We start from the raw sequence: 23727 nt of genomic DNA, 5'->3' as shown, positions 1-23727 counted from the left end.
GTAGTAGTAGTAGTAGTAGTAGTAGTAGTAGTAGTTGTAGTTGTTGTTGTTGTTGTTGTTGTAGTAGTAGTACTGGATAAACCAAAGGTAGAATTTAATGAGTCTACCAAAGGATCTCACATAACACAAGAGTCACACATCCTCCTTCAGCTCCTCCCTCAGATCACAGTACCTCGTCAGGAGCAGTAGTAGGTAGTGGGAGGGGACAGGGGGAATATGAGGCTTAGTTGTCATAGACTCCGCCAGGGGACTTAAGAGCTATAATCACCCTTATGACCGGTTTTTGTAACGTCGCCCCAAGACCTGAAGGGCTGGAGGCGACAGCAACAGACGCGGGGATGACGCTGCGAACTCCATTACAGAGCTGAGCGCCGTTATTGAGGACAATCACAAGGAGTAAAAAATATATATAAAATTACCTCAATGTGTCAGGTTTTTTTGTTCGCGAGCTCCGGTAATCTTTCTCCTCCGCGACGCTACAAGGAGGAAGAAGAGAGGAAAAAATAGCGGGTAAAGAAGCAGAGAGGGAGAAAGAGAGAGAGTGTTTGTGAAGGAGTATGGGCGTCAGTGAGAGTGGGCGTGGAGGGACTCAGGTAACGGTGCAGACACGGCCAGGAGTGACCGCCACATTTGAATGCAATAGATGGTTATGCTTAGGTGGCCGCGGTGCCCCAGGGTGCAGTTGGGTCTGGCGTCCCTCCCCTGGTCCTTGTCAGCTGGGTAATTGACGGGGGTGAGAATCTATAACGCATCCTTACCGAGATTAAGTCCCTCGGAGCAGGTGAATCGGAGCGCGTTCAACACAGGTTTAAGAGCCCCATCGCGGTGAGTGGGTGGTCATTAGGCGGGCCGGACCCAGGCGCTGATCTGCTGCTGCTGGCGGGCACCATTCTGTTCCGTAGAGGTCTGTGTTGTGTGGCTTACCGGCCCCGAGGAAAGGGGAGTAAAGGTAGCTCTTCCAGATGTGATTGTAAGCGTCGTTTCTTACCGGGAAAGATGATATGGAGTGTTGCCGCCGGGATGGTGGTGAGGGGCCGCCTTCGGGAGTGAGACGAGCTGGGTGAGGCAGGCGTGGCAACCGTTGCGTCGTCTTGACCTCCTAGTGGCGGCACAGCGCGTCATTTTTGCTTGGAAAGATGATATGGACTGCTGCCGCCGTTATGGAAGCCTGGAAAGGGCGCAGATGTAACAGAAGCAGGTGTGGCGCGTCCTCTTGACCTCCCGGCGATGGCGCGATCGTCTGAGAGTGAAAACAGACATTAGAAGGGAAGGGAAACATGACCATTACGCCATAACTGCAGGACTTTCTTTGGATGGTATCTCTGTGCCGCGCAGCGATCACCTACACCAGTACAGACCTGCCCGGCCAGCGCCACTCACGTCACGAGGCTTGTGTGGCGGTGACCCGTGTGGTGACCCGCTACCCCGGCACCTGTGGGGACGGAGGTTAATCTTCCCTTTGTGGCGGGGAAAGAGGCCGCCACGGGAGGTTTCTGGAGGCTACGAGAGGTAATCTGAATTTATAGAAGAAAGATGATAATCGCGGAATTGAAAATTACGGCTGATGGCATGATAGAGGTCAGGCCTGGATCTGGCCGAGGGTTAAGAGGTGAGGGAGAGGCAAGGCAGAGATAAGACAGAGCAACAGGAGAGGGAGAAGGAACGAACAGGTAAAGGGAGAGGGGATGAGATGGGGTGGCCAGTACCTAATGGAAACACGGAATGTGGCAGAAATGTGACTAAAAGCAGAGCTGGACACACACACACACACACACACACACACACACACACACACACACACACACACACACACACACACACACACACACACACACACACACACACACACACACACACACAGAGAGAGAGAGAGAGAGAGAGAGAGAGAGAGAGAGAGAGAGAGAGAGAGAGAGAGAGAGAGAGAGAGAGAGAGAGAGAGAGAGAGAGAGAGAGAGAGAGAGAGAGAGAGAAGTTGCCAGGGTGTAAAAGGAGTAAAGGAGGGGGTAGGGGGCGAGACAGCTGGTCCGGTTCGGGTTGTCAGATGGCCAGATAACCCCCAGTTGTCGGAGGTAAAGCATGGCGGGGCCTGTATCGCCTGCCAGCATCTGAAGGGCGGACCTCGCGCCACGGGAAGCCTAATTCCTCGCCGCACAGAAACAAAAACACGATCACCGCCAACAATTTCACGTAACTCCTGATTAAGTTGCAAATGTTCTTACTTCCCCTCAGTGTTTCCAGCTGAATTCCGGGCTTTAATTTCCAGTAATCCGTTTCCAAGGACAGGTGAAGGCAAATCTCGGTAAATGTGTTGGGGGAGTAAATGTACCTGAAATATGTCTTTAAAAATTGACATGGAAAAAAGAGAAAAGCATGATTGATAGCAGGCAGTTCGCGGGAGTTTGGGATAACACGAAAATAACGTGGGAATTTGTTTTTTCACATCAGGTGACTCAGACTTTTAACTTCAGGACAACGATTCGCGGTGTCTGGTTCCGGTGATTGCTGCACCTGTGAACGTGTGTGTGTGTGTGTGTGTGTGTGTGTGTGTGTCACGTACGTGTTTTTAGATCCGGCCGACTGAGTGACCACACGAAACTGTGCCCAAATACACTCTCAGTCCACTTTTATCCAACGCTCCCCACCGCGGCCCGCAGAGCGCCCCATCCGACCCCAATTTCACATCGGAAGTCAGGCCTCATTCGTGTTCGTTAGGTATTCTGATGGGTTTGGGATGGGGGCGTGATGAGGTAGCCTTGACTATAGATCCCCGTCATCTGGGTGGTGCCTGTCCGTGCCCTGCGAGACTCCGGATGAGGCGATGACCTTAGAAGGCACGAGCCGGAGACGAGAAGGACAGTAAATAACAATGAGGTTTTCGTCATCTGCACACGTACCTCCTGTCTGTGTCGCCTTTTGCTGCCTCTGTGTTGTGTTCAGACGTGTATCTTCATTCCTGCTTCGTCTTCCTCCACACGACTGGAAACTTAGACTGCACAATAACAAGGCTTTTTTTTCTACTTTTTTTATTTGTACACAGCTCCCGGTTGCATTGTCTTCCTCTTCCTCTGCTGTCTTTTGTTCAGACGAGGATCTTCATTGCATCATTCTCTACTCTCTCTCTCTCTCTCTCTCTCTCTCTCTCTCTCTCTCTCTCTCTCTCTCTCTCTCTCTCTCTCTCTCTCTCTCTCTCTCTCTCTCTCTCTCTCTCTCTCTCTCTCTCTCTAAGAAATGAGGAGGATATAGGAGCCTTACAATGACAATGAGGTCTTCTTCTCCAGACATCTCCTGCTTGTGTCTCATTTTGCCTCCTCTACTCTCTATGTTTACACGAAGCTTTTACTCTCACATTACATCATCTCTCTCGGAGACATAAAAAGCAGACCGGTGCCTTGAAATAACACTGAGGTCTTTTCTTCTATTTCTTGTTTGTGTCTGAATTTGCCTCCGTGTTATATTGAGATGAGCACCTTCGTATTTGCACATTGTCCCTTCTCTTCCTCCAATAAGATATGAAAGGACAAATACCTTGAGATAACTTTGAGGTGTTTATCTGTAGACACCTTTCTTTTGTCTCTTTGCTTTCTGTATGTCAGAAGTTCTGTTTTTGTACATTGCTCCTTCTCCTGACTCTATGAAAAATAAGGAAAAATGTAGAACTGTTTTATAACAATGAGTTTTTCTTCAGAAGAGAAATCCTTTTTGTGTCTAAGCTTACATGCTCTGTCGTTGGTGTTAGGTATTCTGATTGACACCACCACCACCACCACCTCCTCCTTCTCTCCCTATAAGACACGGAGAGTAAAAGTAGGTGGTGTAAAATAACAATGAGGTCTTTTCCATGTGACACCTCCAGCCTTTGTCTCTTTTTGCTGTCTAGTGCTGTTTTTTTTATATTTAGAGGGGGATTTTCTTCTACATTTCCCTCTCCTCGTCCCTCAAGAAGGCGGTGTAGACGTGGAAGCTTTGAAATAACAATGAGGTCTTTTTGTTCATATGTATACATCTGCTTCAGTCTATTTTTAGTCCTGGTACTGTTTTTGTATCAAGGGAAAGATATGTGTTTGTGTTACATTACATCTTCTTGTGTCTCTTACGATCTTCCCTCTTTTATCCCTTCAAATTCCTCTCTCATCTTCTGTTTTGTAATACTTTAAAGGTTTTGCTATAGTGTGGCTCTCTTTCTACTGTAGATCTTCTTCCTTCCACATCTTTATTCTTATTTCCTCGAATTTCACGTTAGTTCGTATGTTACCTTTTGTTTATTCATATTATAGGTTCACTTGCTATAGCGTAACTCTATCCTGCATCCCTTTCTCTTTCCTCGTTCATATTTTTCAGAATTCCTTTTTAGTTTGGCTCTTTTCTCGACAACAAATCTTCTCCCCACGTTTCTAGTCTTATTCCCTCAAATTTTCCTTCAGTTCGTCTCTCACTCACCTCCATGACGATGTAAGTTTCCCGTAAAAGTCACAGTCCTCGTCGTGGCATCGTTTGCAAAGCTTCTGCGGTGTCGTTTCCTTCTCAATTTCCTTTTACTGTCGCTATCGGCCCTTCGTCACCAGGGTATTGTCGTCCTAAGGGTCCCGGGAACGAGATACGAGGGACATTATCAATATTGTCGTGTACAAATCCGGAGTCGTAGAAGGAGATGGAGGAAGTTCAGAGAATGTGGCGAGAAAGGAAAGGAAGAAGTGAAGGAAGTTTTAAGGATGTTGGTAGAAAGAAGGAGAGGAGTAAAGATTAAGGTAAAAATGGAGGGGATAAGTAAAGCATGTACAAAGAAGAAAGAAGGAAAATAGTGTAGAAAGAGGAGAAAATGTGAAAAGGAGAGGAAAAAAAATTCAAAAGACAGAGAAAGAGAAAGGAAAGTTCAGAATTAAGTTCAAAGGAGGAAACGCAAGTTCGAGAGAAGTATGTAGAAAGAGAGGAGGGAAAGAAAAGTTTAGGAAAAGTATCTACAGAGAGGAAAGAAAGATCAAAGAATGGCTGCCTAAGAATCTGAGACTCGGCTTAGTTTTGTGCTGAGTCACGCATTAGTTGTCTTGTTACTGAATGTTTTGGGAGGAAAGATGAAAGATTGTTAAAAAGATCAACAGGAAAGGCGAAAGTGACAGAAATAACTAGAAATATACCAGATTTTGTGGATTTTGTGGATTTTGTGGATTTTCTTTACATAAGCTCTCATTAACTGTGTATTGTGTGATGTTTGACTGGAAGGAGAAAAGAAAATAGGTTAAAAAAAGCAACAGAAGATGAAAAAGAGACAGAAAACCATGATTTGTGAGGAGATACTTAAGATTATATTTTGTGTTTACTTATCCATTTGTCTCTCTCTCTCTCTCTCTCTCTCTCTCTCTCTCTCTCTCTCTCTCTCTCTCTCTCTCTCTCTCAACTAATGAAAGAAAGATATTTATGGATAGAAAATAGTTGTCCTCCTCCTCCTCCTCCTCCTCCTCCTCCTCTTCGTCTTCTTCATGCTCATCTCTCTCCTTCTCCTTCTCATTCGTCTTTCTGTTTGCTCTGTTTATCTGTCATCATCTTTATGTTTATCTTTATTCACCTCGTCATCCTTCTTTCTATTTATCAATTTCTTCTTCATCTTCTTCCTCCTCTTCGTTTGTATCTTTTTACTTCCTCGTCCTTCTTGTTATCTTTATAATTCAATTCCCATCTTCCTCGTCTTTTGCACTGTTTATTCACCATATTGTTGCCTCTTTATCTTATTCTTTTTTTTTTCCTCTTTCTGTTCATGTTCGTATCATCATCGTTATCTTCCAATGTTCTCTTTCTTTTATGATAATTATTAGCATTCTTTTCTTTCTCTGAATCATCACCATTGTTTTGATTTTTCTTTGTTTATTTCTTTTTACCATAATCATCAGCATTCTTCTTCTGTTCACAACCACCACCACCACCACAGCAGCGTCCTTGAAACCCTCACTAGCTCTCAGGTGTAGTACAGGTAAGACTTACTCATCTAAATAATTCAACATGTAATTTAGTTTTTTTCCTTCCATCGCGCCTTTAGGAACTCTCAGAAGTATATTGCTGAAGATAAGACGAAAGAGAGAGAGGGAGAGAGAGAGGAGGGGGGATGTATGTAGAGTTTTTACTATATTTTTTTCTTTTTTGCGAACCTGGTTATTGTTTCCTACACACAGTTAATGAGATTCGTTAGTAGTAGTTTTTGTGGAGTGATGGTTGTGGTGGTGGTGGTGGTAGTAGTGGTGATGATGGTGGTGGTCGTAAAGTAGAGCAGTATCTTAAGGTGCTACACACAAATATACAGTGTTTTATTGCACGTCTTCAGAGAGAGAGAGAGAGAGAGAGAGAGAGAGAGAGAGAGAGAGAGAGAGAGAGAGAGAGAGAGAATATAAAAAGCAAGAGGTAATCGGCAGTAAATCCCAAACATTAAAGCAAGAATGCACTCACCTGTCCTTACCTGCGCGTCATGGGGAACTCGGGGATCACACCTGCAGGAGCTCTGAGGCTGAAGGGGAGTGGAGAATTTTTAATACTCCAAGACATGTGTGACTTTAAGGACAAATAATCTAGGGCACTAAATAAGAGCACCTTTAATCAGATACTATAATTAATGAGCAGCAGCGCACCACAACTTTGCAATTAAACAGTGAGCTTAATCTGATTACCCCAAGATTTAAAGGAGTAAAAACAGACGATGGAAACAATTACTTCTGATGAATTAACGCGGCTAAGCATTATCGCTCGGCAAAAGTAGCTCAGGTGAAGGTGATAGGAACAAGTAAGAAGAAGGAGGAGGAGTAGGTGGAGCGCTGGAGTTCATCTAGTGGGATTTTCATGGGGTCTAAAGGGAGGTAAGGGATGTGTGGGGTTGATTACGGCAAGAGGTAATAGAGAAATGCTTCATGGGGTTAAGAATCAAGGAGGTTTCAGGCTTGTATATCTTTGGGTTTTAAAGGGAAGTAAAGGGATTTGTAGAATTGATTATGAGCTAAGGGTAGAAATCTCTAGTGGTGTTTAAGAGGGAAGGTTCAGGCAGGTTATTTTGGGGTTCCTGAAAGAGTTAGAAGAGAAGAGAGTGAGTACAAGAATAATGTGGTTTGTGAAGTTCAGTTTTCTTTGTTTTGAAAGTGAGGTGAGGTTAACTTTTCCTTTCTTATTTTTGGATTGTCAATAGATGAAGGTTTGTTGGTGAGACAGAAAAAAAAAGAGGCAGAGAGAGGGAGAGGGAGGAGGAGAGAGAAAGAGTGCTAATTTAAATCAGTGAGAGTGAGAAAAAATTGGTGTGGTTCTCGGATACAAAGGAAAGGAATGAGGTTCGGTGGGTCCCGGATCACTTGTTTAACCTCATTTACAAACCAGGTGAGGTGCACTTATTACTTTTTTTTCTACTTACAAACAAGGCTGACCTGCCCTATTTAAATTGTAAAAATGCCCACTTCTTCCCTGTCCTTTAATCTTTTTTGGTGAGAAGGAGAACTAAAATGCTTGGAACAACACGATAATAATCCCAGGTGAGATAAGATGCAGGTAAAGTTGAATTAAGTAGGTGCGGGTTATCAGGTTTTACCACAAGAAATAAATGCAAAGGAATATTAGGTGAGGTGGAGACCAGGTAAAGGGGAGGAGGGGGAAGAGGGAGGGAAGGGGATATCAGGTGAGCTGCGTCAGGTAATACAAAATAAGGTGAAGACAGGTTATATTATGAGCGGCTAAGTCGTAATTGGGCGAGCGGCTGAAGTTCTGAAAGTCGTAGGTGTTGGGTCCAGGGTTGGAGTTTTTTCTGGGGGTGGAGGAAGGAGAGAGAGGGAGAGGAACGGAGGGAGAGGAAAAGGTCGTGCTAGCCATCCAGACATTCAGACAAGCCACACCAAGCCAAGTCAAGCCAAGCCAAGGCAAGCCAAGCCAAGACAGCTGGACCGGTCTGTATACGAGAGGGAGTATTCATTAATTAGCGAGTAATCTTGTGGCGGTGGTTATCAGAGTGACTTAATGTATACGAAGCGTCACGTGCGGCCCAGGTGAGGGAGCTGCCTGCCACTCACCTGCTGATGGGCGTGTGTTGTGCCTCACCCCGCCCCGACACGCCGCCCAGGTGATACGTGCAGCGCAGGGAATATAAACACGGCTTTAATCTCCCCTAGCGCTGGTCTGCGATCCGATGGTTTATTTCCCGGGTGCGGAATGAGAACACTTGTATCTGGGCTGTAGGCATGAGGGATACAGCTCTCTCTCCCGCCCCGCCGCGACAATAAATTAAAGCTTTATCTCAGCGGGTTAATGAATAAAGACAAATGTGCGTGGCAGAGCCGTCCGATGTGACACAGTTATATCAGCAGCCTGCTTCATACCCCATTCCGATCAGACTCACCCAAGGGCGCCCCCACCCGTCTTGAGCCCTAATTAAAGAGCGGCGGGCTTGAAGCGATCTCAGGGACGCAGGATTACAAAGAGTACAAAGGTTCATATTAATACAGCGACTCGCTATCAGCCACTGCAGGCGTTGATTGGTCCCCTGATTCGCGTGGTGTCCAGGCGTCTGGGGACAAACACCAGGGCCTTTTAACCTCTGCTGGGGCCGGACAGGGGCGTGTTTGCCTTGTGTTTGCGTGTGTTTGTTTTGTTTCGTAGATGTGCAGTGTTGTTTTACCAGTGCGTTAGTAAGTACAATTAGCGCTGTGTACTTGTGTGTCTGTCCGTGAGTGTTGCAGCGCCACAGACAGTTCCTATGGATGGCGGTTATCTGTCCTTGCCTCGTCCCCGCGCACCGACCTCTTCCAGTCGCCTCATAAACGCTGCTCGCTAATTGTCTTGCCACTGATGCTCACTCTATACATTAGCGGACTGATCTGTGTCCCGCCCTGCCATTGTTCCCGGAGAAACTACCGCGATAATTGAACCCTTCCCTCCCTCCCCCTCTCGCTCCCTCGCCCTGGTTCTCTGCATGCGTGTGTACTTATCAGCGCGGCAATTAAAAGGACGTAACAAAGTGGTGTTGTCATGTGACGAGATGTGGTGACGTTCGGAGTATCAGCGATCTCTGGTGTTCCCTCAGTTAGTGTCGCCTCATCTTTATTGTTCAGTTTCCTCTTCTTCGCTTCGTCCTCATCCGCCAAGGTTTGCGTCTTAATCTCTCTCCTTGTCTCTTTCTCTCTCCCTGTCTCTCTTTCTCTCTCCCTGTCTCTCTTTCTCTCTCCTCGCTTCGTTCTCCCACCTATTGTCCTTGTGTTTTTTCCTCGTCCTACTCCTCCTATTCCTCTCCCCAGCATCCCCTCTCACTCTCCTCTCCCAAGAATCCTGTCTCCTCCTCCTCCTCCTCCTCCTCCTCCTCCTCCTCCTCCTCCTCTCACCCTTGTTTTGCTCACGTTCTTATCCTCTTATATTTTCCCTCCCCTTCCATCTCAAACCTTCTTGCTCCTCAACTTTACCACTTACCTCCCGTCCACCCACTCCCCTCACAGCCCCACCCCTGTCCCACCCCGTACCGTCCTCCCGTTCCACTTCCTCAACATTCCTCCTCCATTTCCCAGCTTCCTTTCCCCACCAAGCAGGGAGCTGACGGGGTAGACGCGGCGGTAGTAAACTCTGGCAGGGGAAGAATCGATGAGCTCTCAGACACCGGCTAGATAGAATTCCTGGCCAGGTTTCTGTGTGCGAGGAATAGAAGTCTTCACGCGCGGACTCCATGGTATTGTGTGATCCAGGGGCTTTGATTCCACGGGGGAGACGGAGGAGGAGACGCAGGAGGAGGAGGAGGAGGAGTAGAAGGAGGAGGAGGAGGAAGAGTGGTGGTGGTTAGATGAGACGCGATAACAATGTATTCCTTCCTTTCTTTCCTTGAGTTTTGTGAGTAGGTGTGAGTTTAGGACACATTCTCTCTCTCTCTCTCTCTCTCTCTCTCTCTCTCTCTCTCTCTCTCTCTCTCTCTCTCTCTCTCTCATTTCTACAAGCCAATTGGAGTGTCAGGGTTACGCGGGAAGGGAAAAAGTGAAAAAGTTATCAGTTTCCTGTCTGAAGGAGGCTTTTTTCCCCTTCCCGCGTCCCCATGTCATTTTCCTCCTGCCCTTGATGAGCGAAAGGCGACTTATTATTGTGTTTGCTCCGGTAAAAACTAAACGGCGTAATTGGGGTCTGGTAAGACATGAATTTTGTAGCTCCAAGGATGAGATTCTGCGCCGGATAAAAGGAAGGCAAGCACTGAGAGGCGAAAATTTGGTTCATAAAGTCATATGTTGAATTTAAGGTTAGATTCGCTTATTTAGATGCAGATTTTGTGAGTTTTTCGATTTTTTTAATGGTAGTAGGAGGAGGAGGAGTACAAAATAAGCAAAACAGTAGGTGAAAATTTGGTTCATAAAGTCATACGTTAAATTTAAGGTTAGATTCGCTTATTTAGATGCAATTATTGTGAGTTTTTCAAGTTTTTGGGGGAGGGACGTAGGAGAAGAAACGAAGAAGAGCAGTTGGAGGTGAAAATCTTGTTCATAAAGTCATACAGTATATTTAAGGTTAGATTAGCTTGTTTATATATGATTATTGTGGGTTTTTCGAGGTTTGTTGGAATAAGAGGAGGAAGAGTACGAGTATGTGAAAGGAAAAGGAGCAGTAGTTGAAAATTTGGTTCATAAAGTTATGTGCTAAATATGCGCTTAGTTACCTGGAATTACGAAAAATTACCAAGTGTTTTCCAGGTTTTTGTGGAATTGTAATTGTGTGAGAAGAAAATGAAAGGAAGAGAGAGATTGGAAAGCGAAAATTTGCCCCCATAAAGTTATAAAGTAGATCTGCGCTTAGATTTGCTTAGTTAGATACAATTAGGAAAGATTTTGAAGGTTTTTAGAAATAGCAATTATCTGAGGGGGAGTGTATGAGAGGAAGAGGAGGAATGGGAGGTGCAAATTTGAGCCATAAAGTTGTATGCTAAATTGAAGGTTATATTTGCTTGGTTAGATCTAATTACTGATGATTACTGAGTGTTTTATATGTTTTTAGGAATGTTAATTGTACGAGGAGGAGTAGATGAGAGGAAAAAGAGAACATAGAAGTGAAAATTGAATCCAAAGTGTTATGAGCTAAATTTATGATTACGTTTGTTTAGTTATATGTAATTACCAAGGATTGTACACGTTTTTAGGTAGAGTAGTAGAAGAAGAGATAGATTTTGTTCATTATCACTATTCTTCCCTCTACTGAGACACCATTAATGTTTTGTTCAGATTATAAGGTTGAATTTGAGTAGGTTTGTTCATTAGTAGTAGTAGTAGATGTAGTAGTAGTAGTAGTAGTAGTAGTAGTAGTAGTAGTAGTAGTAGTCGTAGTAGTAGTAGTCGTACTAGTAGCAGTAGTAGTAGTAGTAGTAGTAGTAGTAGTAGTAGTAGTAGTAGTAGTAGTAGTAGTGGCAGCAGCAGCATCAGCAGCATTATCATCGCTCCTGGTATCAGTGTCACGCTGCCATTAGTTCATAATTAATAGCTCCCCTTCACATCACCTCCGTTTAATTAAGCATCTGTTGACGATAACCCGGCGAGCGTGGCAAGGTGTCCCGAGCTCGCCCACAGAATTAAGGTCCGAGCTCCACGTAACACATTGAGATAGTCCTGCGCATGTCGGAGTGAGCCGGTGAGGTGTCATGAGAGATAGGGAATGGGCAGGACGATGGTTAAGGTCACACCCTGAACTTCTTTGACCTTCCAAGTGGCCATGAATATGTTAATAAGGCCTTGACAAATTTTAATGATTACAGGATATAAAAAAAGGGTGTTTTGAACATTTGTTAGCCTTGGCTCTGGTGAAGGAGTCTTATTGAAGCTAATGAGGTACTTTGGGCAGGTGCAAGTCCGGTAGCCTCGAGGTACCAGAAAGAAAACGAAGGAGGGAACGGAGTGATTGCTGCTAACGAAGTGGAGAAAAAAGAAGGTCTGGGGAAGATATGCACTAATGAAGAAGCCAAAGAGGGGAGAATAAAGAGCCAGATAATGACGGTTTGTTAGCGAAGAGAATGAGAAGGGTGGGGGTGATGATGGCTTAATAAACAACACACGAGGACAGCCATGGTTGTCAACAATGCAATGTGTAAATGAATTACCAGAACATCAAACACGAGCAACACATGATGCACAGGAAACAAAGGGAGTAAGTGCACCATTGCTATACTAAAGAACGAGAAAAGAAACATGAAAGACTAATGTCAACACGGAAGAACATGCAATACTCAGAAAACAAAGGAGTTGAGTATAGTGTCTCGCGTTAAAAGAAAAGAAATGAAAGAAAGAAATAATACAACAAAAATCCAACCAAGGGCATTTACCTGAGACAGATAAACAAACAGACTGACAGGTAGATATAAATCAAAGTTCAGAGAAGCACAAAAAACACAGAAAATAAAAGAAGTGTCGCAGTAAACAAACACATAAAAAGAATTCGAGGGGTAACCCAAAACAACATATTTGAACGCTACGTCAGATAGATAAAGACAGACAGGCAAATAGATATAAATTGCACCCCACGGAGACAGAAAAACCGCAACATAATTAGATAAAAGTGTCTCGTACCAAAAGAGGACAGCAAATATGGGGAAAAAATATCACCTGGGCCCTCTACCTCGGACAGATAAACAGACACACACAAATAGATATAAATTACACCTCATGGAGACAGAAAAGCCGCAGCATCCTGAATTAAATACCATGGAAGATAAAGTTAGCTCGGAGATAAGAGTCACAGCATTCTTACTCCAGAAAAACAAGTAAAAAGAAGAATAAATGTTAAGAGACTCAGAAAACTACAGGACCTTTATTCAATACAAGAATAGAAACAAACATTATAGATTCAGAGAAAGAAAAATAAAGTCTCGACTCAAAAACTAATTAATGACAAGGACAACTGCATAAATTCTGAGACAAAAAAAAATATGATCATTCTTCCTCAGAAATCAAGAAAAACAAGAACTAAAAGATCAGAGACAAAGCAACACATTATTAATGAAAATCAAGGAAAGATAAGAAAAGCAACATCTTGACTAAAAACAATCGGAAATAATACGAAAATAAAAACAAAAGTACTAAAACAAGAACAAAAATCTTGAATCAAACAGAAAAAAAACACACATAGGATTCTGACACTACAAAACAAATAGACAAATAAAATAAAATCAAAAAAATGACGAAATTTAAACACCCGAGAAAAAGACCACATCTCGGCACGAAAACACGAAAGAATGCAAAATTTAAAGAAAACCGCTTAAGTCAAAATACCGCAAGAAACCGCCAGGGAAGGCTCGGAAGAGGGGGATGAGGAAAAAAAGGTCCATTGAATTTGGAATTTGAGAAGTTTTCCACAAAGGCCAGCGGTCCAAGGGGAGAGGAGGAGGGAGGGGGGATCCAGAGTGCCAATTTGAAAAGTTATGAGTGAGAAATTCCTGATATGGGGAGATTTTGAACCGTACTGTGTGTGTGTGTATGTGTGTGTGTGTGTGTGTGTGTGTGTGTGTGTGTGTGTGTGTGTGTGTGTGTATGTGTGTACCAGAGTTCTATATAAAACAAGGAGACCATTAAGTAAAGAAAAAACACTACTGCAATAAAGAAAAAGAAAAAAAAGAATCGATGCGGTAAAATAAATAGGAAATCCAGTTACCTTTCCTTACACACACACACACACACACACACACACACACACACACACACACACACACACACACACACACACACACACACACACACACACACACACACACACACACACACACACACACACACACACACACACACACACACACACACACACACACACACACACACACACACACGAGCCGTTCCTCCGCCTTATCATCCCACAGCCTGTCCTCTCGCCCATAAAGTCAGTAAAGGCACATTGCCCTTCAGAGCCTGATAGAGTTGCAGGGGTGATGTAAAGGCGTCCATTGGTGCATAATGTTGAGGAGAGAGAGAGAGAGAGAGAGAGAGAGAGAGAGAGAGAGAGAGAGAGAGAGAGAGAGAGAGAGTATTAATGATCTTTCAAAGTAATTATTACTAATTTTCTTTATTTTTCTCCAATTTATGATTTCAGTGTTGTCTAATTATGTTTCTTGTCTCTAATGTTACCTGTTTTCTTTGCGTCATCTCTTTTTAGTCTTCTTTACTATTTATTTTCTTATTTGCGTCTCTAATTTTACCTTTTATCCAACGTTACCTTTCTTCTATCTATCTTTCCAGTTTCTTCAGTGTTACCTTTCTATTTGTGTCTCCAGTGTTACTAGCGTGTCCTTGGTTACTCTGGCCTCACACTAACACCTTCACTCTTCCACAGGTGCAGTCAGCGGCAGAACTGCAGCGTGGCAGCCTCCACACGGGGCTTTGGCGATCCCTGCCCGGGAACACTCAAGTACTTAGAGGCGCACTTCCAATGTGTTCCAGGTGAGTCCCAGTGTCCAGTGTGCTACCTGGCGTCACCTTAGAGTACCTGCCATTGATGTGATAGTGGAGGCAAGGTACAGCGTCAAGGGAGGGAGAGGAGGGTGGGGTAGGAGGAGCTTAACTAATGTGGGTGTTGGCTCGTATTTGCATTGAATTAATCGGAGCAATTTGTGTTATCAGAGGGAATGTTTTTACTTATCTAGCTTGGGGTTCGTGGCGTGCTGGCTGGGGTCTTGTTATCTATTATTATTCTATGTTCCCCTCGTTATCTCACGTGTTCTGTGCCGCAGTGAACCCGCCCTCACACACTGCCCGGCCCCGCCCGCCCTGGTTCATCGCCACCGTCAGCTCCATCACGGAGGACGATCCCCCGATCCCCTCTCCCCCGGCCAAGGGAGGAGCGGGTGGGGCGGGTAGCGGGGCAGGAGCAGGCGTCGGTACCCAAGTGAACGACGACAGAGAGGCAGGAGAGCGTGAAGGCAGCGGGAGGAAAGGCGGGGCGGGAGGTGGTAGCGGTTCAGGGGACGACACTGGCTTGAACCTTGAGAACCGCGTGAAAGGAACCCCAATAGAAGACCTGCCGCAGTCCACCACATCCTCCACCACCACCACAACGCTGCGTCCACCGCCATGGCTCATCACCAACACCACAAAGAACACTACGACCTCCACGACCACTACTACCACCACCACCACGACCTCCACGACCCTCAAGCCTGCCTCCTCCTCCACGACCACCACCACTGCGCCGCAGACTAATCTCAACGCGCCCTCAGGGTCTGGGGGCGCGGGAGGGGAGAGCGAGGGTGGCCTGAGTGGGGACGAGGCGCCGACCAACCCTGGAGACAAGAGCCCTGAAAACCCTGACAAGGAAATCTTCGCAACGTCCACTGTCTCCACCACAAGTAAGTCTGAGTCTCGTATTCTCAATTACTTCTGTGCTTCACCTTCATTATTTTAAGATGGTTACACGAGTTTTCTAAGGTATTTTTACTATTCTAGGCGCAAATTGACAATTTTTTTACGTTTTTGAATGAAGAAGCACTTGAAAACCCCGCTAATCATCTTTGGCGCCTTGGAAAACAGTCGTGGTGAGAGAATAAAGCGTTTTTGAATACGGGTATGAGATAGTGCTATGTTATTTGCCTACTTACTTATTTATTAGTTTAGTTAACGATATAAAAGAAAGTAAAAGAGATAGAATATACCTTTTATAATTGTTGTTCCTTGAAAGATTGTTATACTATACCTGATGTCTCTGAAACACATCTGCGCTTCACCTGCAGTTTATCAAAGCTTCCCGTGTATTTGGAAGTCGCACTTCGCTTTCTTTCTTTTTTTCGCTTTTATCATTCTTCTTCCTCCGGCTCCAGTTTTACGGTGTCTGGGTGTCATGGCGGCATCTGGTATTGACACACCCAAGAACCCAAACATCTTCTATCTATCTCCCGCAGCTCTGTCCTCTTCCTCCTCCTCCTCCTCCTCGTCCTCCTCCTCCTCCTCCTCCTCCTCCTCGTCCTCCTCCTCCTCTTCCTCCTCGTCCTCCTCCTCCTCCTCCTCCTCCTCCTCCTCTTCCTCTTACGCCGCCGCCGCCGAAGCCGCCGCCTCCACCGCTACCTCTCTTCTCCTTCCCGCAATTCCTTTGTATCATCTGTCTTCCACACCACCTCTCAATTCTCTCTCTCTCTCTCTCTCTCTCTCTCTCTCTCTCTCTCTCTCTCTCTCTCTCTCTCTCTCTCTCTCTCTCTCTCTCTCTCTCTCTCTCTCTCTCTCTCTCTCTCTCTCTCTCTCTCTCTCTCTCTCTCTCTCTCTCTCTCTCTCTCTCTCTCTCTCTCTCTCTCTCTCTCTCTCTCTCTCTCTCTCTCTCTCTCTCTCTCTCTCTCTCTCTCTCTCTCTCTCTCTCTCTCTCTCTCTCTCTCTCTCTCTCTCTCTCTCTCTCTCTCTCTCTCTCTCTCTCTCTCTCTCTCTCTCTCTCGAATTAGGCCTTTGGGATTTGAAGGTTCATCTTTCTCTCCTCGGCTGTTGTTATTTACCCAAACGTTGCCTCACTCATTTATTTCTTTGTTTCTTGCCTTTGTTTCTGTTTCCTATTTTGTCTTCACCCTTTGTACTTTTCCCCTCTCTGATGTTCTTTCCCTTGGTTTTCCCCTCGCACTTTCTGTAAACAGCGTCATTCCATGGGGCTGTTTGAGCCAATCTAACGCTGCTCGTTGTAGGGGCGGCACACCAGTGGTGGTTGTGACATTTGGAAATATTGCGTGGGTATTTATTTCCCGTCTCGTGGTTGCCGTGCCGGAGTGTACATTAGTCCCCGGCTTACGGCGCCCCTCGGAGGAGCGTCGATGATTTACGAGAGCTGTGTAGGAGGTGAAGGTGTCCCGGCGGTGTCGTCTGCTGTGACGCAAACGAGGCCTCTGTGCGGCCCACTTTATTGGTGGAGGGGCGCAGGTAGAGGGCGGGACAGCGAGCGGCCTGAAAGACTGGAATGTGAATTATTGAAGTTCTTGTGGAGTCTGGCCATATACTGCCTCGCTGCTGGCCTGCGCCTGCCGCCAGCAGCCCCACGTTGCCTCCATTTTAGGTTCAGCAGCAAGACAGGTTTCTGATGCTGAAATATCCGCCGGCCTGACAGCGCCCCACCGCAGCCGTGTTTCAGCGTGACAAATGTTGGCCAGGGTGGCAGGCGCCAGGCCACGCGCTGCCTTTCAGAGTCCACCACATAATTCCTGCACTAAACTAACTCCTCTTCCAGCCATGTGGTCGCCGAGGGCCGAGTTGCCGTCCACTGGCAGCGGCCCCGTGGGCAGCGAGGTGTCCTGGTGCCCGCCCACCTCGGGCCGCGGTCTCATCTGGAACTGGACTCAGGGCGGCGAGACTGCCGTGCAGCCCTGCCCCGGAGGAGCCTCAGGATGGGCGCGACGGCCCTGCGACCCCATGGGGCTGGCGGGCGCGGCCGACCTGAGCGAATGCCGCAGCATGTGGCTTTCCACACTCACCTCCCGGGCACACATCGACGACGCCGTGCTTGCCGTGTCGCACGACCTGGCCAGCGTGACGGCGTCCAGGGCGCTGTACGGTGGTGACGTAACAGCCACGGCGCGCATCCTCAACAGCTTGGCGCGGCGCATGGCCAACGACGTCAACGACTTCCCTGACATCAACCAGCGCGAGGCGATGGTGACGGAGCTGGTGAGCACCGCCGTGGCCACAGGCTCCAACCTGATGGGCGGCCAGCAGGCGGCGTGGGCGGACTTGCGTCCTTTGGAGCACCGGGCGGCGGCCACCTCGCTACTGCTGGGCCTGGAGGAGACGGCCTTCCTGCTGGCCAACAACCTGCACCACGAGAAGACAGTGAGGCACGCCGAGCCCAACATACGTGAGTACTGCTGAGTTTGTTACAGTCACCATCATCACCATCACCATCACATCACCGTCCTGGCAGGGGCGTGGTCCTGATTCTCCCTCACTGCTGCATCTCCCTTCGTCTCCCTTCACACTGTTCTTGATTCGATTTGCCTCGCCCTCATGTACATATTTATTAAGTTTTATCCTCCATTAAGTCATTTCTATCAGCCGCCATCCCTCTGCGATTACTGCTCATGTTCTCTCTCTCTCTCTCTCTCTCTCTCTCTCTCTCTCTCTCTCTCTCTCTCTCTCTCTCTCTCTCTCTCTCTCTCTCTCTCTCTCTCTCTCTCTCTCTCTCTCTCTCTCTCTCTCTCTCTCTCTCTCTCTCTCTCTCTCTCTCTCTCTCTCTCTCTCTCTCTCCATTCAGTACCCCTGGCGGTAATTGCATCAGGCTCTCTTATAAAATCTTTAGGGGAAAAAAGGCGATGCTAAGTTAAGTTTGGCGTATGCTCTATTATGTCCGGAGGGAGGGAGGAGGAGGAGGAAGAGGAGAGGAGGAGGAGGAGGAGGAGGAGGAGGAAGAAGAAGAAGAAGAAGAAGAAGAAGAAGAAGAAGAAGAAGAAGAAGAAGAAGAAGAAGAAGAAGAAGAAGAAGAAGAAGAGTGCTCGCTTTGTCCTTCGCAAGAGCTTGCATGAAGGAATTTTGAGAGAATATTTTACTTTCAATTATAATCTTCAAGAAAGGTCAAATACTCTCTCTCTCTCTCTCTCTCTCTCTCTCTCTCTCTCTCTCTCTCTCTCTCTCTCTCTCTCTCTCTCTCTCTCTCTCTCTCTCTCTCTCTCTCTCTCTCTCTCTCTCTCTCTCTCTCTCTCTCTCTCTCTCTCTCTCTCTCTCTCTCTCTCTCTCTCTCTCTCTCTCTCTCTGTCTTCCTAGTATTGTGTGTGTGTGTGTGTGTGTGGCGCTCTCTTCCGGTCCTCGCATGTAATATTAAACCAACACACATGGACTGCGAGGGAAAGGAGGATGTGTTGAGGTCTTTCACTTTACTCTGTGTTGTGTTGTTCGGGTGTTGAGGAAGGGAAAGGTGGAGGTGGGGAGAAAAGAGAGATGGGAGAGAGAAAGAGAGAATGAAAGGTAGCAGTAGAAGAAGAAAGGGGGAAGAGAGAAAGGAGAGAATGAATGGTATAGTGTTGGAAGAGGAGATAGAGATAGGTGATAGAGGAGAGACTAGAAGAAAATGTTTAAGTAAAGATGTAGGGAAAGAAGATGCAAAGAGAGGGAAGATAGGAAAAGATGAGAGGAAGAGAAGGTGTAGAATAAAGAAAGGAGTCGTGTGTGTTAAGAAAGAGAAGAGAGGATAAGAAATGAATAAAAAGGAGTTGGACGATGGAGAGATGGAGATGGAAAGACTACAAATAATCACAAACATTGAGGAAAGATACAGAGGTACAGAAAATGATGAAAACTTTAAAATTAGACAAAAAAAAAAATACGGAAGCGAGTCAAAAGAAAGGAAAAAGGTGAAGAAGTAGTGAAGGAAGGAAAAATGGAGGTAAAACGTACAGAAAAAAAATAATAAACGTTGAGGAAAGATACATAAAAATATGAAAACTTTAAAATTAGACCAAAAAAATAGATACGGAAGCGAGTCAAAATAAAGAAGAAGAGAGGTAGTGGAGGAAGGAGAAGTGGAGGTGGAGCGGAAAGGGATCCAGGTGCAAGGTAAGACAGGTGTTGGTTGGAGAAGGAAGCAGGTGTCATTATACTTGTTCTTTTGTTTACCTCAAGATGGAGTGGGTGTGAAACTGAGGCTTTCCTGCTCAGTGGATTTTCGCCTTTTTGTCCCCTACACATAGAACCAGAATTCCTAAAGTGTCTGGAAGTTAAAAAGTAAGAATACGAGGGGAATTAAATGCTAAGGTGTGGATTGTGAGCGATTTTTGTCTGTATTTTTAAGGGAAGTATGATTTCTGTCAGTATTTTCATTATAATCAACTGCAGTTTGGAAGGAAGAGTAAAAGTGCAAGTATATCATTATTTGCATTAAGTGGGAGTCTGAATTATGTAAAAAGTGTAAAATTTGTAGCAGAGAGAGAGAGAGAGAGAGTGAGAGTGAGAGTGAGAGTGAGAGAGAGAGAGTAGCTATGGGAATATCGCATGACTAATTTTTTTTTTTTTTTTAATAATGAAGGTTGTTAAATACTCTCTCTCTCTCTCTCTCTCTCTCTCTCTCTCTCTCTCTCTCTCTCTCTCTCTCTCTCTCTCTCTCTCTCTCTCTCTCTCTCTCTCTCTCTCTCTCTCTCTCTCTCATTAAAGATCCTTCTCTTCCCTTTTATCTCACCTTGTCGGATCTGTAGCTTTTATCATCCCCTTCTCTTTCCCCTCCTCCTCCTCCTCCTCCTCCTCCTCCTCCTCCTCCTCCTCCTCCTCCTCCTCCTCCTCCTCCTGCTAACATAAAAATGAGATAACTTTAAGCATATTCATTGCGTAATTTACTATGACCGTAAAAAGCACTTTATTCTTTGCAAACTTTCCTACTTGTTATAGTGCGAAGTTACCTGAAATTTGTGGCCTGTTTGCTAAGCCTACCGAGACCTCCCCCCCCCCCCGTCCTCCGTTACCTGTGTCTCGTGCTGGTGAGGAGGCCTGGTGAAGTGTGGTGGTGGTGGTGGTGGTGATGGGGAAAACATTAATAAAGGCATGGTTCAGGTGGAATGCGGTGGTGATGGTGGTGGTGATGGTGGTGGTGATGGTGATAGAAAAGAAAAGGTGATAATTCGCGGTTTCAATATTCAGAGTTGTTGCTTTATTATCTCTCCTCCTCCTCCTTCTCTTTCTCCTTCTCCTCCTCCTCCTCCTCCTCCTCCTCCTCCTCCTCCTCCTCCTCCTCCTCCTCCTCCTCCTCCTCCAAGGACACTTATATTAGTATTTCAGTATTTCACCAATGAGTCTGAATTTTCGTGAAGGAAAGGTAATCTTGGTGAGAGAGAGAGAGAGAGAGAGAGAGAGAGAGAGAGAGAGAGAGAGAGAGAGAGAGAGAGAGAGAGAGAGAGAGAGAGAGAGAGAGAGAAGAGATTGGATGTTCCTTCTGTATTCTCTTAACGTATCGAATCACGAATTGTTTTAAACTTTTCCTGCGAGCTTAAAGAGAGAGAGAGAGAGAGAGTGTGTGGGGGGGGGGGAACTCACCAAAACGGACGTGGGAGGAAGAGAGAGTGAGAGAGAGTGAGAGGAAACCAGCTGATTGAAATTACTCAGGTAGCTTTCCAGGTTCCTCAGGGCACCCTTGGGGTCTTGCCGCCTCCTGATTGGCGCCCACGCCCCTCTGGTACCTGGTGTGGGCGTGGGAGACGAGGGCGTGCGTCCAAAGGAGAGGCGAAGGGGAAAAATTATTAATGTATTTTGTTTTTACGTTAGTTTTTCTCTTCATATCTCTGGATGAATGAAAATTGTTAGCAGTGGTGGTGGTGGTGGTGGTGGTGGTGGTGGTGGTGGTGGTGGTGGTATTTCTTCGTCAGGGGTAGAAAATATTGAAGCTTCCCTTTTTCCTTTTCTTTTTTTCCCTTTTTTTCATTTTATATTTCCATTTCCTTCGTTTAATCTTTTTTCATATTTTTTTTCATTTTACTCTCTCTTTCAGTATTTTTATGTGCTTTCTATTTCCTGTTGTTTTATTTAGTTTTCTTGTTTTCTTTCTCTCCTCTTTCGTCACTTTTTTGTTCTATTTTTGTCTCACTTGGACTGTTATTGTAGTTGTTCTTTGTGTTTTTTTCTGCTTTTTCTCAATTTTTCTTCCTCTTTTTATCACGTTTCTAATTTGAAGTGTAGTGTGAACCTCTCTCTCTCTCTCTCTCTCTCTCTCTCTCTCTCTCTCTCTCTCTCTCTCTCTCTCTCTCTCTCTCTCAGGGTGTGAAACAAAATAGTCGTAGTTTTGTGTTTTTGTGTTCTAATTATCAGTGTTTTGCTTTCATCCGAAGTTTTGATTACTTTTTGTCTGTATGTCTGTCTGTCATTATTATTACTCATGTATCTCGAATCAGACGCTTTTTTTTTATGTGTTAATTTCTTTTTCATGTCTTTTATCTTTCTGTTTTTCGTGTTAGTTTTTATCATTCTATCATTATTATCGTCTCGGTATTAATTTTCTTCTTTTTTCTCTCTAAATCATTTTTTTTTTTCTGCGTCGTTTTCGTTTATATGTCTTTTTATTCCTTGTTTCTTTCTTTTCATGTTTCTTTGCTCTGTTTTTTCATTTTAGTTTTCATCAGTCACATTATTATCATCGATGTTATTTTTTTCCACTTTCTAAACATTTTTTTTTTCTGCTGCGTTTTTGTTTCTATCTCTCCGTTATTCCTTGTCTCTCCTCCGTTGCATTCCATTTCACCTTTTTTTCTATTTCGTGTTTCGTTTAGTTTCTCTTTCCTTTTTCATTTCCATTTTTCCTTCTTTCCTCTATTCCTTTTCTTTTCCTTGATCTCATTTTTGGTTTTAATTGTTCATCTTTACATTTTTTATTTCATTTCGTTTCTCTCCCATTTCATTTCGTTCCTGATTAATCTTTGTTTCATCCTGTTTCCTTTCATTAAACTTCCTATTCTCGCTTCGTTCTTGTTTCATTTCGTGTATTTCCTTCCCATTCCGTTCCTTAATCGTTCGCTCTGTGCTCCTTTTCGTTTTCGTCTAAATGCTATAACCTGTTCTCTTTCGTTTTTTTCATATTTAGACTTCGTTCCCTTCCGTTCCGTTCCGTTCCGTTCCGATCCGTTCCGTTTCTCTATCGTTCGGGTTCCTTGCAGCAATGATCCTGTTGCGACGCAGTGTTGCCAGTCAGACTCAAAGATACACTCACACCCAAATCGTGTGTCCCAATAATCGATGTTTTGGTAATACTGAACTAGGACTCTTTATCTTCCTCGTCCTCTCTCTCTCTCTCTCTCTCTCTCTCTCTCTCTCTCTCTCTCTCTCTCTCTCTCTCTCTCTCTCTCTGTCTTTATTTATCTGTCTTTTCTTCTTTTTCTCTTTCTTATTTTCTTGCTTCACTTTTTCCCTTCCCTGTTTTGTGAAGTCTTTTTTCCTTGTTTACTCTCGTCTCTTGTTTGTCATTCTTGTTTGTTCAGTTTAGCAGTATGTCTTGTCCTTCTTTTGTTACTCTTTTTCTCTCTTTCTCTTTCTCTTCTCTTTCGTTTCCACTTTCCTTCACCTTTCCCTCTTTCTCTCTTTCTCTTTTTCCTAATGTAAATAAACATCTCCCATTGTTCTCTCTCTCTCTCTCTCTCTCTCTCTCTCTCTCTCTCTCTCTCTCTCTCTCTCTCTCTCTCTCTCTCTCTCTCTCTCTCTCTCTCTCTCTTTCATTTTCTGTCTTATTCGAATCCCATCCCAGTTCTCCCTTGTCCCTATTTCCTATCTCCAGTCGCTCCCTAATCTCTCTCTCTCTCTCTCTCTCTCTCTCTCTCTCTCTCTCTCTCTCTCTCTCTCTCTCTCTCTCTCTCTCTCTCTCTCTCTCTCTCTCTCTCTCTCTCTCTCTCTTGACAACAGTAGCTGGATGAACTTTCCTCAGCATGATTGACTTTGAATTTGATTTACGTCTGTGTTCTCTCTCTCTCTCTCTCTCTCTCTCTCTCTCTCTCTCTCTCTCTCTCTCGCTCTCGCTCTCGTTCTCAAATAATATGAGATGCGTAATAGAGAGAGAGAGAGAGAGAGAGAGAGAGAGAGAGAGAGAGAGGACAATAGTTGCGAGATAGAATGGACAGACAAATAGTTGGAATTAAAGGAGAAGAAATAAGAACAGGAGGAGGAGGAGGAGGAGGAGGAGGAGGAGGAGGAGGAGGAGGAGGAGGAGGAGGAGGAAGACGAAAAGAGGAGGAGGAGGCGGAGGAGGAGGAGGAGGAGGAGGAGGAGGAGGAGGAGGAGGAGGAGGAGGAGGAGGAGGAATTGAAAAACTATTGTGATGGTCATTTGATCTGTAAGGTCCTGAAAATGAAATGAA

The 23727-nt window shown here is 45.2% G+C and overlaps 1 protein-coding gene across 1 annotated transcript in view; it reads left to right on the top strand.

The window, feature by feature from the left end:
• LOC123510640 (adhesion G protein-coupled receptor L3-like) overlaps positions 1-23727 on the top strand; it is a 450842-nt gene that overhangs the window by 390741 nt on the left and 36374 nt on the right. The window contains 3 exon segments of the mRNA XM_045265955.1: positions 14287-14393; positions 14684-15298; positions 17146-17769. Coding sequence (XP_045121890.1) covers positions 14287-14393; positions 14684-15298; positions 17146-17769 — 1346 coding nt within the window.

The sequence above is a fragment of the Portunus trituberculatus genome, chromosome 29 (genome assembly GCF_017591435.1).
Source record: "Portunus trituberculatus isolate SZX2019 chromosome 29, ASM1759143v1, whole genome shotgun sequence".
NCBI classification, from domain to species: Eukaryota; Metazoa; Arthropoda; class Malacostraca; order Decapoda; family Portunidae; genus Portunus; species Portunus trituberculatus.
Note: the sequence above shows the minus strand (reverse complement) of the source record. Positions and strands in the feature narration are given on the sequence as shown.